The sequence below is a fragment of the Triticum dicoccoides genome, chromosome 4A (genome assembly GCF_002162155.2).
Source record: "Triticum dicoccoides isolate Atlit2015 ecotype Zavitan chromosome 4A, WEW_v2.0, whole genome shotgun sequence".
Classification (NCBI taxonomy): Eukaryota; Viridiplantae; Streptophyta; class Magnoliopsida; order Poales; family Poaceae; genus Triticum; species Triticum dicoccoides.
In genome coordinates this window covers 723,444,148-723,458,832 of record NC_041386.1, presented here as the reverse complement: position 1 = coordinate 723,458,832, position 14,685 = coordinate 723,444,148, and the positions used below count along the sequence as shown (strand labels likewise).

Below are 14,685 nucleotides of genomic sequence, written 5' to 3'. Positions count from 1 at the left end.
CTGCCCTTTCATTGCCTCATTTTCTTTTTGTCAGGGAGGAGAAGGCCTCATCTGTAAGATCCCCGGGGTCAGGAAGGACCCACCCAAATATACTGAACTGTTTGATCTTTTCTATCTATATACATATCCATGTGTTTCTCTTTCTTGCAGCCACACCGGAGCGCAAGCCCGGTGCCGGCTGGACCAGCATGGTGGATCGAAGACAAGTGTGGCGAGCGAGCAGCAGAAGCTTCAGCATCAGCATGGTTCAGCCAGTGGCGTCGTCAGAGGGTGCCACACCAGATGTAAACGAAGCTACTCCGCACCCCCGGTTGCGCGTACGAGATCTGGCAGGGCCTACCAGCCCTTCTTTTAATTTGCCGGGTTGTACCCACCATTCATAGGCATGACACCCATCAATGGAGCTTTTAGCACCACCGACATGTATGCCATGATGGGCGTCAAAACCCGTCGGTGCAGGGTCAATTTGATATAGGGTTTCTATTAAGTTTTACTACTTCCGTCTCGGTTTGTTAGCCCGCACTATATTTTTGGTCAAAGTTTGACCACATGTTTGACTAGCAAAATGTTAATGCATGTTATCAAATATCATTTTGTTATATTCGCATTTGAATGTACTTGTATTATTTTTGTTATGTAAACTTATATTTCATTAGTTAAAATTATAGTCAAAATATGACCCAAAATATGAGGGGACTAGTAAAAACAAGGACAGAGGTAGTAATTACCACTTTTTTGTGGCGTCCAAGTAGACGCTTAAAAACAATTACTTTGTAGGAAAAGGCTTTCACCTCGCTCTATATATATAAAAACACAGCCGAACCAATATAAGGTGATGAGAAAACCTCTTGCAAGGAAGATAAAAGCAAAGAGAAGATTACATGAGTAGCCACACTCCATCAAGAAGCAACTGAGAGGGTTATCTTGTCGCCTTGTATTGGTTCACACACACCAATCTGACATTGTTGCATCACACACACAAAGCTGATCCTGAGAGGGCCGCCTGCCCTCCCAGTCCGAGCTGACTACGATCCTATTTATGGACATGAAGGACCAAGAGCAACGACAATAAGTACACGGGTATGAAGTAGGAGGCAAGCGAAATTGCCCCACACTTGAAGAGCCAAAGATGCTTGGAGTTAGGATCCAAGCTTGCCCGCCAATGATGACATGACACTACCGGAAGGTACCTGAGCTCCATAACGATGCTACAAGCTTCCACTGTGAGACTGAAGAGATAGTCAATGATTTTCAGCCGGAGTATTGGCGCGGGGAGGGTTACAACAACGGCGGGACCAAGAGGGATGCGACACAAATAGGCATCATCGCCACCGGAGTGCTGAGCTTTCCCCCAAAGTCTCACCCGCTTCACACAAAGGGGTACTACGGTCGCCTACCCACCTCGAGGGTAGGCCCGCCGTCACCTAATTCGGCCTCCAGATCACGATCTAGGAACTCTGATGTTGAAGAATCGGGCACACCAAGGCCACCCACCGCTACCTCTCATCCCTCGCCATCTACACAACCAAAAAATGCATCCACCACCACCACAAAGCTAGTAAGAGATCCCACCAGATGGACTGCCAACCCGGCATGCCGCCCTGGCATCCAGGACCGCAGCCTCACCCCCAGACGGTGCTGCAACAACCGACAACGGCAACCGGCGATCCCCAAATTATTCCCAGGCGCCTGCGAAGGCCAAATCTGGACAAGGAGCGGTGATCCCCACCGACCCCATTATGACATGTCGACTTAATGAGAATGATAGACTACTCATATCAACAAGGTGCGCCTTCTTTCCATCCACGAGGAAACTCAAAGTTAAGTGTGCTTAACTTGGAGCTATTTGACGATGGGTTATCAATTGGGAAGTTGTTCCCAGGTGTGCACTAGTGAGGACAAGGTGCACGGAAAAGGACTAGTGTTTGTGTGTGGGGCCAATCTAGATCCTGGGTGCAACGACTTAGAACTGGTCGATGAACCGGTGGGTTTGGCCGAGCATTACAATTGGTATCAGATGTGGATGCTGCCACTGGCACACATGTGGGTGCTACCACTGGTGCACGCTGATGTGCATCGAGAGGTACGTTCTTACTGGGTCAACGGGGATGCCGATTCCTTTGGGGGGGAGGAATGTATGTGACATCCCGGCTTAATAGGAATGATAGACTAACCATATCAACAAGGAACCTCGAATTTATGTATGCTTGGCCTAGAGCAATCTAAGGACTAAAAATTTGTTACCAGATGCACGCAGGCAAGGACAAAATGCGTAGAAAAGACTAAAGTTGATGTGTGGGGCTAGTGTAGTTCACATACGCAATGACCTAGAACTGGAGGGTTAACCGGTGGTTTTGGCCGGGCGTTACACCCATCCTACACCGATCATGCAAGGGTGGTCACCTCAAGGGTACCCTTGACCATCGGGTCGGAGGGTGGAGGTCTCTGTGCACCCTGGTCATGACCCTGACCTTACAGGATCCCATGATCTCACTGAGCAGGAGATCTAAGAAGCAACGAGCCACCTGGGCCCCGGTCCCTGATGCAGACGCATCCAGCGCCGCCGGCCGCCCAGCTCTCTCAAGCAATGGCGAGGAGTAGGGAGGAGGGGAGGGGTGGCAGCAATAACAGGATAGGACGCAGCTCGAGTCACCCCAGGGGCTCTTCAAAATAATTTAACTAAATTAAGATAATCGTAACAACTACTATATAAAAATAATTTTAAGCGAGGGAAAGATTTTTTTTCTACACTATCCTTGTCGATCCTATACTTGAGTGTTAACTAAATTAAGATAATCTGAATAATTTTATATTCTATGAATTTCCCTAAGAGGTGCTTAACTTTAGATAGATTCAGTTTTTTTGCCATATATGGATATTGTGTATGCTTACTGGTTTAGCATGGCAGCTTTATTAAACACTGTTTCTTAAGAGGTGCTGATGGACATAGTCCAAAAAGATATAACTGCATTCTAGTGGATCAGTTGTTTTTGGAAAGGAGCTAAGTCCCTCGGCACGCATATTAATTGATGCACATAGCCATATATTATTAATTATTAAATAATGACAAATAAAGCCAAGCATTGATGTTGAGAACAATTGCCATACAGAAACAAAAAGAAAAGTAACCTGAGGCCAACTTCTTGAACCGGCATCTAATCTTCTCCCACATACTAGTTGCTTAATGATGTCAATACACTCTCTCACTCCAAGAATCCACCCAAAAATAAATGGAAGTGCGAATGCCTAAAGCAGTTGTTTTGGACATAGGCCTATAGGCAAACTTCGACTACTAGTTTCACAAGCTGTGAACATGTCCAAAACAAATTTTAGAAAACTGGAGGGATTAGCATGTGAATAGGCTCAAGTTTGTCTGACCATTTAGTTCGACTTGTCGAATCATACTCTTTTCAGACCAATATAATTAAATTTTCATAGAATAATAAATGTGATATAATTTTTATTTCATTAGGGAACTCACCTCTTGGATCATCCGACCAATGTCTTTCTTAGAAGCCGTGATCGCTACAGTGCTCCCCACACTGCTATCCTTCTTGTCCTCCGGATCTATTTCTACCAGTGCCAATCCTTTCTCATTTCCGACCGCAATCCTAAATAAATTGACATATTGCACATTACAATGAGTTTATTGGAGGTAACTGATTCAGAGGTGGGTTTGATGTAGAACCCTTCCATTATCTAAAAAAGATTTTGACACTGAAAGAAACAAGCCCAAACAAAGAACTAACGATTGTGCACATTGAACTACCTTTTCGGGTGGTAGTCTGAGTGCAAAATTGCTTATTCTACACCCCTAGTAAAAGTGTACAAAATATAGTATCCCTATTCATTTTTTAACAAGTAGTACAATGTGAATAGAAGTAGTAATTTTGAAATGTTTTTTTTGCACCATACAAGTAACTACTCCCTTCTTCCGGAAATACTTGTAGGAGAAATGGATAAGAATGGAGGGAGTATTTTTATCATACTTCTAGATCGAAAATATGTCTAGGTACATACATTTCTCTGACAAGTATTTATGGATGGAGGGAGTATTTTGTTACATTGTTCCAAAAATAAACCATTTTGTACACCATTTACTATATTTTGTGTAGAAGACCTTACTATAATACCAATGATATATACCAAATGAGAGTGTAGACTACATTATTCTACACCCTTAGTAAAATATTGTTCGGAATGTAGTAAAATTGTGAACAAGAATTAGTGTTTTTGGAATAAGCATTATACAATATGTAGTAAAGTTCTGAACAAAAAGTAATAATGTTGGAATAACCTTTTCACCATGCAAGTCACTAACTTATTACATTGTTCTAAGAATTACTACATTTTATCGAATGATTAATGTATTTTTTACTCTACTTCATTATATTTTGTGTACTTTTTACTATGCAGGTGTAAAGTTTGTTTTACACTCTCTCATTGTCTATACTCGTGAGATCTTGGGAGTATGTACCCCATACTAAATATATCTCTTTAAATATTATAAGATACTTCAATACAAGTTGTATGAAAAATACCATCAGAGTTCTTTGTTTATGCAAATATACAACTTTGCATAAAATATTGACTGCAAATAAAATATATGGAATCAAATGGATTTTATCATATAACTCACTTTGAGGTATATGGTAACTATTAATTGAGTATATTAAAATGATGAGGAAGTGTGATTGGCCCATCTGTGTGGTATACATGGAGCAGGAGTAACTCCCGACCGAATACAAATGTACTTACTGCAAGGTGTATGAATATAATTACTAACATCTACAACATCATTTCAATTTGACTACATTTTTTTCATACTTTTCTAACGTAAACTTATTTTGTTGAAAACTAAGCGGTATAATGAACACCAAGTTATTGTCACACACGACATATATTATTACTCGAAGGAGTGATGTGTAATAATTGAATGACTATTAATACAAACAATAAGTCTATTAAGGATATAATTCAGCCACTAGCTATCAACGAATTGCAAGCCTTAACTGGTACTCCGAGGAATAAACTCGGAATTAAACACACTGAAAACTACACATAGTCTAGTTCGTTTTTGTTTGCGCTTACAAGATTATGCGATTGTATGAAAGAAAATTATTAAACATAAGTATGAAAAAGATGAAATTTTTGATCATATACCTTGTTGATTTCTTCAAACTTGCTATAGCATAGACTTCTCCAAGGTGAAGATTGAGAGTACGTTCATGTCTGGAACAATGTGATGCGCATTATAGAAAAATGTATATGTTGTTGACTTTACCCTAAAGATGATCAACCACCACAAAAATGCCGAAATAGTAAAATATTCCAAGAACTATACTGAATTTCCCATCGCCGCTCTAACAAATAACACATTTATTTATTTATATAATACTTTGGTGGATTGTGTGTGCTGTATCGTTATTGGGTTAGAGCTTCTAGTGCTAAGCATTGGTCGAACAATTACTTTTGTCAACGGGTTCAACATATTCTAAATTAGTCCACATAATAGTTTAGTTCACTTCTTAATTATACATTTTTCAGTAATGTGTCAACATGATAACTAACAGTAGCGGACTAATTGTGAAGCCCGATCTAGTGCTTTACCAAATATATATGTGGATTGCCTAGCTATTTCATAAGTTTGGGATTTTGGTTGCCTTCGATCGTACATAAATTTTAATATGATATCAGAGCCTAAGTTTAGATCTCCCAATGCCGCAACTCGTCCTTACGATCCATTTTTCTCCCTCTCAATCAATCAATCAATCCATTCTTCTAGGTCGATCTCTTCTTCTGCCATCATTCCCATCTGGCGGGCCACAAATATTTGCAGGATTTCAAAATGTAAAGATAAGAGCTACGTAATGACTTGTAGAGGTATATGAAACCTTGGTCATCGAAGCAAAGATCGAAGGTTGCCAGACGTTGTCTTCTAACTAAAGTTAAATTTGGATATTAGTGTCTCCAATAGAATAAGAATTTCTACAGAAGTATCACAATACCAATACAAGTCGCCCGGTAAAAATGGTTCTTGGCAGTTCAAACTAAGTTACCAATTAAGCATATTGAAAATTTTAGAATTCAATCATTATGTATTACCAATTCAGATATGACAAGTATGCATACACCGCATATTTAATTTGTGGGTGAACAATATCATGAACAGTGCATGTGTACAGACTTGTGATGCTATAGGGTTGTTAGAAATTACCGGAAAGTGGTAGAGTTGGAGTCCCACAGATGAACTGACCCGTCATGTGAACCTGTAATTAGTATTGGAAGATTCGGATGGCAACAGACAATCTTAACAACATCCATATGTTCTTTCAGTGTCTTAACACACCTCCCTGTCTTGCAGTCCCAAATCTAATCCCACAAGGAAGAAAACTCATGATTGAATAACACTCTTTGTGTATGATGAAGGGCTAGTCTCATATTTAGTGGAAATACCATACCTTGGCTGTTCTGTCTAGTGAACCAGTGATCAAGTGTAGCTTGTCACGCAGACTGAAGTAATCCAAACACAGCACTAAGTCTGAATGCCCAGACAATATGAGCTTACATTCACCAGAACGCAGATCCCATATCTGCAATTTCAAGAAAAATACATGTATCAGGAAAACTAATATTTATTGGAATCCGCAGCGATGTTCACCTCATGCATGTCTATGTAAACCAAACAAACCTTTACTGTTTTGTCCTGTGCACTGGCAAACATATTGGTTTCCTTTGGGTTAAACGCGACTTGCATCACAGAAAGGCTTTTAACACGAACTTTTTTCATTAACTCGCTGTCATTTCCATAGTCGTTAAACTCGACATCCTCTACAGGAAGGCTTTTGGCATCAACTGTGCTCATCAACTTCCACTCATTTTCATAGCTCCATATCAAAATTTTGCCATCTTGGGATGCTGACAGGGCGTACGGCTCAGTTGCATGAATGGCCAAAGAATTGACAGATTTTGTGTGTCCTTGCAGTACTCGTATTTTCTTAACTGGATTTTTGTTTAGTGGATCGTAGCTGTACACATAGATGAGTCCACTAAAACAACCCGCCATAATCCACTGCTTGCATGCTATAAATTTGGCTGAAGTAACTGCAATCGAAGTGATATTAGGCTGAAAAATATTATCTTTTGAAGACTATAAATGAAATTTATTAAAAGTCAGAAGCATGCCTTCTCTCCCCTTGATAGCAATAGGGTTCGCTTCCTGCAAGAATATGGGAACACGCTAATTGATTGGTCCTTCTATACAAATACTCCCTCCATCCCGTAATGTAAGACGTTTTTTGACACTACACTCTTACATTATGGGACGGAGGGAGTACATAATAACCGACTATAGCTCAAATCATTAACTATGCTTTGTTGTTTTAGAAACTGCTAGTGCATGCATGCGTGCGCGCGCGTGCGCGCGCGCGTGTGTCTATATACTACTGTATGCGAGCGGCGTTTTGGCTGCAGGGAACACATGCTCCCTGGTCAACAGTACCCTGAAAAAAATGCTTTTAAAAAATTCTGGAAAACATTGTAGATGATCGTGGTGTGGTGTCGCAAGCATGCTTGGCCATTTTCATGTGGAAGGGAGCAGCGGTGTTTCGTCTGCGAAAAACACAAATTTAGGGTGACTTTTGGTCTTTGATTTGTTTTTGTTTTTTTGCGCAGGCCAAAATGCTTAACCTTTTCGCCCCAAAATTTACAGGTAGTATTTGTATGTGACAAAGATCACAAAAATATGTTGTCTGAATTTTTTTGAGATTTGAAATATGTTGACAAAGATCACAAAAATAAATTGGCCTCGGGAGCCAAATAGAATTTCCTCTACTTATGTATGTTCATATACTATATATAATATACTTCAAAGTGAATTACATGAAAAATTAAAAGTTGGCCCATGATTTTTATTATATTTGTAAAATACATACATATTTATATGTAAAAAGGAGCATACTGAAAATACGATACATACTACCAAAAAAGTAGTATATACTAAATAAACATTCTTATATACTACATACTACGCGTACATACACTTCGATTTGATATATACAAAATACAAAACACAAGTGGTGGTAACTACGACCGTGTGATGAATAGTATTACTATATATATACTTCGTACATGCACTGATTATACCTTTTTATCATTCCCAATATACTTCATTAAATATTCTAAGATACCCAATACGAGTTTTATGAAAAAATTATCATTTATGATGTATTTTTTGTAATATACCTTTTTTTAGTATGAATAAATAGGTATTTACATAAATCTTCAAAATATATAGACTCACAAGAATTTTTTTCATGAAACTCATTTTGGTGTATTTAGTAATTATTAATGAATATATTAAAAATAATAAAGAGGTATAAAAGGTTTATCTTTGTGGTATATGAGGAGTGGGAATACGTACTCCCAGGAGTACATAACCATTTTGTTTCAAACGGTTTATAGAAAATCTTTCTTGCGTACACACAGTGTATTAACTATGGGTTTAGTAGCTTGCCCGTGTTTCATAGTTCCATATATGAATGTGGTAATCTCCTTGAGTCGTCATTATCCTGTGATGGGAATGAACAATAAAGAAATTTCTTACAAATGCCTTCATATGGGAGGAACAAGCTCATATTGTGCAGCCACTCTTCAGAAAATATACACTCACCATGGCTCTGTTGGATGCACATCTAAGGTCCATGGTAACTTCACTTTTGATATGATCTGATCACAAACACTCAATAGCATGGTTAAAGGGAAAACATATCAAATTGGGCATGGGCTGATATATATGAAAACTAGGAAATGGTTGGACCAACCTCTGATGCTACGGAAACAACATCCAGCTGCACCTCATCCACGATTCGACCTGTCTTTGGTGTGAACATGTCATAAGTGACATTTGTGGTCTTTAAGCCCTCAATCGTGATGATTCCATTCACCAAGACTACCTCCTTGGGTTTGAGGTCTGCTGGCACCCATTGATGTGCAAATCTTCTTACAACCACTTGCTGCGTCGACTTTGGTGGTAGAACTCCTATGGCCGGAGATGCACTGTAGTTTGCCGTGTTGCTTAATGAGCATAAACTGAAAGCTACGTGGTGATATGTAATATTGCTGATCTCCAGTGTGCTTGACACTTCTTTGACATCTGGGAAGCGCAACTCTGGGGGGTCAACCTCAATCAGGTCATTTGAGGGAGCTGATGAGCTTGTCTATAAAATAATGAGAAAAAGCGCTGGATTAATGGGAGCCGGGTACACATGCACTCCAAGAACTTAACTCATAGTAACACACGTAATTTTATTTTCTGTGGGAATGTATGTATGACCATTTTCAGACGACTTACACCATTTGGAGTTCACTTTTGGGTACATAGTAGTCGTCACAAATGTAAATTTCAAGCATATAGTTTACATCTATCAAGTTAATAAAACTATATGTAACAATCACTGCCATTTTTAAAATCATGTCAAATGATTGTGTCATGATAATGTAACGATAAATAGGAATGATTTCTATCAAGTGAAGAAAACTATAATGTAATCTGTAAGCATGAATATTGCACCGTCAAATAATAAATATATTTGGTTTCACATAACTTGATGTTTTCTGAAGCAATCACCAGTAAATGAGAGTGTCCCCAGTTGTATTACTCAGAAAAGAAGAGATTTCATTTGCTCATGGGAGCACGAGAGGTAAGTTCGCAAAGACATACTGAGTACCATGTCCTTCGGTTTTCTAACCGGTGAATTATAGCCGTGCTTTAGGATATTGCAAGTGAACTTCCAGCCTCTGCACTGATTAGGATGTGCACAAGAAATGCACACATCGATTCCGAGACAATGTTGCCAATGGCAACAAAAATAGAGAATAATTTGTATAGTATATCGATGTCCTCATATACAGTGCGCAATAGGGACATCCCAACTCCTCAACATCATGCATTCATAACTGTAGTTAGCAGCTTTGTATGTTTTATGTTAGTGAGCATACCTCGGAAATTGTGTCAATATCCATGATTGATATTTCACCCGCCTGTTGAATAACAACCCTACAGGAGAAAAAAAGTAGTTTATAAATTTGGTATAATACAATGTGGCAATTGTTCTAGAAACTTGGTAACCTATTCTCCCATGCGACGTTTACGTACTAAGAGTTTTTTCGATAATGGGTGGATTTTATTTACTCAAGTGGATACAAACACAATAAGCACACACCTGGCCTCTGCATAGTTCGGATGCACACAGCCAACACTAACACACAACCGAGTGGCTAGGTTGGTAAGCTACCAACAAAAAATTACAATAAAAAACACTAACACACAGAAAAACACATAGGCGAACATAAGTTATACAAGACCGAAAAGCTTTACCTAAGCGAGGATAAAAATGACTCCGAAACGAACAACTACGATTGACAAACTACGACAATGACCATATCCGCACCAACCATTTCTTGACACCACAAATAAAATGAGGTTCTTCAACAGCAACGCCTTCAGAGAGGAAACACTGCTCAAGATTCATCGTAACCAGATCCAAACACTAAAGGGTATATTCTAGGTTTTCACCCCGATGAACAGGTCCGAGCATATCCAAGCAATTCCTTCAAGAAGGTAACAACACAAAAACATCGGCATTGCTAGGCATAACCAACCCGGGTTAGACCTAGGGTTTTCATCCCGGTGCTCGCAACAGGGTACTCGAGAAGCACCCTCAACTCGGAGTCAATTATGTGTTGTCACCACCATTTTTCCACAATCCAAGAGCAATGTTGAGCTAGAATTGCCACCGCTGCACAACCATACCCTCTGCGTCAAGTTGCCATTTGTAGATTGTATCTCACTGTCAAAAGCAAACTAGCCGGAGTGAGAGCCTACAAAACCACGAAGGAGCCTTCCGGTTGCATCCTCCTACATCGCCAATTTCATGTTATGGTCATGTATCAAGTGCAAACTGCCATGAGCGATAGAGTCCCTGCATTCGATGCAAACTACGTGAGCAGGAGCGTGCAATCAAAGAAGAGGCCGAGATTCGTCGTGGGATCGAGCGGAGAGGGGATAAAGAGGAAAAAGGGGCGCCCGCCACGACCACGGTCGGCTAGGGAAGGTTGGGCTTCTTCGGTACTCAGATGGATGAAGTAAGCAACAAAGAGCGGAGGAAAATTTCAGCACTACTGGATGGTATACTGGATAAAGAGGAGACTAGTTGGCAGACAAGCTGGCTCAGGGAAGGAGACCTTAGCACCCAAAAATATTCACAGGAAGGCCACCTAGCGCGCAAACAAAATAACATCAAGCAACTTCAAGATGATGCGGACAATAGGATTGACAAAAAGGAGGTTTCAGGGAAGATGTCTACATATTTCTTTAAAACCTTATATACCAAATATAGTAGTGTGCATTCATGCTTAATTTTGAACCATGTTCAAAGTCGTGTTGATGAGGCAATGAATGAAGCTTTATGCAAAGAATTTTCTCGTGAAGAAATCATCATGGCAGTCTTATATGTCTAGATCATTGAAAGCCCCAGGCCTAGATGAATTTCCAGCAAGATTTCTGGAGATACATTTGATGGTGATCAAAGATGGTACTATTAGGGCAGCGGAAAAAAAATTGAGGAAGGAATCAACGAAGGCAGCAGTTGTGTTGATCCGGAAAAAGAATAATCCGGTCAATCTTAAAGACTTCTGTCCTATTAGCTAGTGTAGGCTGAGACCCCTTCTCCAGCATATAATTGGGCCAGAAAAGGAGGCATTAATCCATTCCAGGGTGTATGGTTATAGACAATGTACTAGGTTTTGAATTTATCCACTAAATGCAAAAACAAGAGATGCTAAAGGGCCCGTCTGTACAAATTGGACCTAGCCAAGGTGTATGACTGAGTGGATTGTTAGTATTTTGAAGGAGCCCTCATGAAACATGGTTTTGTGGACAATGGATCACATGGATCATGAGGTTTATTAAATCTGTTCGATAGCCAGTCTGATTAAATGGCTCTGTGCTAGTCCTTCAACCTATGGAGAGGGCTACATTAGGGGGACCCGCTTTCCACGTATCTTTTTCTCTTGGTTGCGGATGGGATGTCCAAAAATGAGATGGGAATGGACACATTCAAGGGTTGGAAGTGTGTCATCGAGCTCCAGGGATATCCCGCCTGCTTTTTGCAAATGCCAGCTTGTTGTTTTTCAAAACAAATGCAGATCAATCCACAAAAATTGTAGATGTTCTTAATATGTATGAGAAGGGGCCAGGTGAGCTCCTTATCCCCCAAAAGTGCTCGCTCATGCTAGGGAACAAATCTTCTGAGGATGATGGTGCAGCAGTGCTGAAAACCCTTGACACCCAAATAGTGATTTTTGAAGAGAAATACCTCTGCCTTCTGGTCCGGATTGGAGACTGTAGAATGGAGAATGGGAAGTTGCAATTGATCAAAGATCGGATGCAGAAACAGTGTACCAACTTGCCGGAAAAATAAATGTCGACTACCACGAAAGAGGTTATCATAAAATAAGTAGTCCAGTCCCTGCTGACCTAGTGCATGAGTAAAATTATCTGTGGTTTTGTGCGAGGACCTTATGCAAATTATGAGGAATCTTTGCTGGGGTGATGACCAAGAGAGGAAGAATGTTCACTAAACTGACAAAGGTGAAAAGTTGTGGTGGGCTGGGATCGTGTGTTCTAAAGCTCTTCTTTTTTTTGTGAAGTGTGTTCTAAAGCTCTTCAACGAAGCCTTACTAGCTCAGCACAGTGGGCGGAACTGGTTGCTTATTTTGTTGAAATAATGCTATACCTACAAAATCTATAACTTTACAAACAAATCCTTCAGCCCCCATTACCAATCATAATCCTCCACATCGGTTTGTTTGTAAAAATATTAAGTAACCCTATGTAGATGTAATAGTACTCATTTTGTTGGATAGAGTGGATGAGAAGACACACACCATGCTGCTTTTTTTATGTGGTGGTGGGCAAGGCATGTAAGGAATGACATCCTTTTTGCTCAACATAAAGCAACAGTTCATGCATCAGTTATCTTCCTCCAGGGATATGTTAGAGCCTCTCTAGCCAAAATGTAGCCCCTCAAAACCCTTCTCAAACAAACTGAGGAGTCCAAAAAAGAGGTTACTAGCCGAACTCCCTTTTTAAACTACTCAATTACATAATTAATGAAAGATACCACATCACACATAACATAATTAGATGGTTTATCACAACATAGCATACTTGGAAAACATTAGACTACTCCTGATTGTTAGTGTTCTCATCCCAATTCACCTCGAAGTTAGAAGAGAAAGGGATCACTCCTCATTGTTAGTGATCTCATCCCAATTCACCTCAAAGTCGGAAGAGATAGAGACTTTTTTTGGCCGAGAACTCGCTTTGACCAGTCAAATTTTAGGCACAACTGGTGCCGCCTAAATTTGAGGAGTTAAATCGGTTGAGGTCCGGTTTAACTCCTCAAAAGGGAATCTTATGAGGAGTTATATCTTCTGAGGAGTTATGAAGCCTCACGTTAGCTCATGCACTTGATTATGTGCAGAGGTGTTTAAGGAACTTCAGTGCAATGAGTCATCTAAATTAGAGCTGGTTGTTACCTGTACAGAACTACATATACCTGATCATTGCTTTGATAGCTCCCAAATTTTAGAGTTCAGAAGGTTTGCCATAGTGCCAATGAAGAGGCTCATGGCCTAGCAACAATTTGTAGGGATGTGTTGACTGATGGTGTTTTGCAAGTTACTGTACCATGAACATATGACTCCTTAATCAATACAGCATTTCAAAAAATAAATAAATCATGAGCTATCACACCGAGAGTTCAGGATGGCTCTGTGCACCGTGTGATGCAGAGGCCAGGGATGCCCCCTTTCCAAAGAAATAGCACACCAAGAGTTTAACACATAAATAAATAATAAAAAGAAGGCACGTACGCCAGGTCTGGCTGATATGGTCATGCATGCTCTCTCAATAGTAATGCACTAATGCTCTTAGGCAATCCAAATATAATAGAATAATGTTTCTTACCTCTTTGACCCTAGTGAACATAGACTACCAACAGGTCCACTACCAATGTTAAATATCCTCTCAAGCCTGAGTATAAAGAAGTCAGTTAAAAATTTCACAAAAATGCTATCATGCCACAGGGAAACTCTCTATAAGGAGGACAAATGAGAGAACAGTTATATATCGGCACATATGAACATTTAGTGCAAGTTTTACAAAATTAGTTGATGAATAATATCTCATAATTTCGTAGTCCTTCAGTGATTAGTTACCTGAAACTAGTACAGTTCCACAAATGAACAGTGCCATCTTCACAACCTGTAATTAAATATGGAGTATCTGGAAGGGAAATGACCGAAGAAACTGGCGACATGAAAACATCCATTGTATGAACACACGTCTTTGTCTCCAAGCCCCATATCTGATTTGGCAAAAACAAAGCATGGATTAGTAGTAATGTTATGGGCGTACTGTACAGTAGTATATTCTAACTTTGTTATTGTAATATTCTTTTTTGGTACGCAGGAGCATGTGCTCCCTAGAGCCAAAAAGATTTCCGGAACATCGGGCCTATATAGAGGCAATGCGGTTTCCATGAATCGGTGCATAACAAAAGGAAAACAACAACTTATCCTCACCGGTCCACCTCCATCCCTAACCTCCCTGATCCCCAC

The 14,685-nt window shown here is 39.9% G+C and overlaps 1 protein-coding gene across 2 annotated transcripts in view; it reads right to left on the bottom strand.

The window, feature by feature from the left end:
• The window catches only part of LOC119288188, a 95,122-nt gene that overhangs the window by 10,643 nt on the left and 69,794 nt on the right, over positions 1-14,685 (bottom strand). For both annotated transcript variants that reach the window (XM_037567813.1, XM_037567814.1), the window contains exons 23-34: positions 14,284-14,432; positions 14,033-14,098; positions 10,000-10,057; positions 8,823-9,218; positions 8,672-8,727; positions 8,516-8,570; positions 7,186-7,219; positions 6,692-7,104; positions 6,462-6,593; positions 6,218-6,372; positions 5,164-5,232; positions 3,482-3,611 (exon numbers count right to left, since the gene is read on the bottom strand). In XM_037567813.1, the coding sequence (XP_037423710.1) occupies positions 3,482-3,611; positions 5,164-5,232; positions 6,218-6,372; positions 6,462-6,593; positions 6,692-7,104; positions 7,186-7,219; positions 8,516-8,570; positions 8,672-8,727; positions 8,823-9,218; positions 10,000-10,057; positions 14,033-14,098; positions 14,284-14,432 (1,713 nt within the window). The remainder of the gene's footprint in view (positions 1-3,481; positions 3,612-5,163; positions 5,233-6,217; positions 6,373-6,461; positions 6,594-6,691; positions 7,105-7,185; positions 7,220-8,515; positions 8,571-8,671; positions 8,728-8,822; positions 9,219-9,999; positions 10,058-14,032; positions 14,099-14,283; positions 14,433-14,685) is intronic.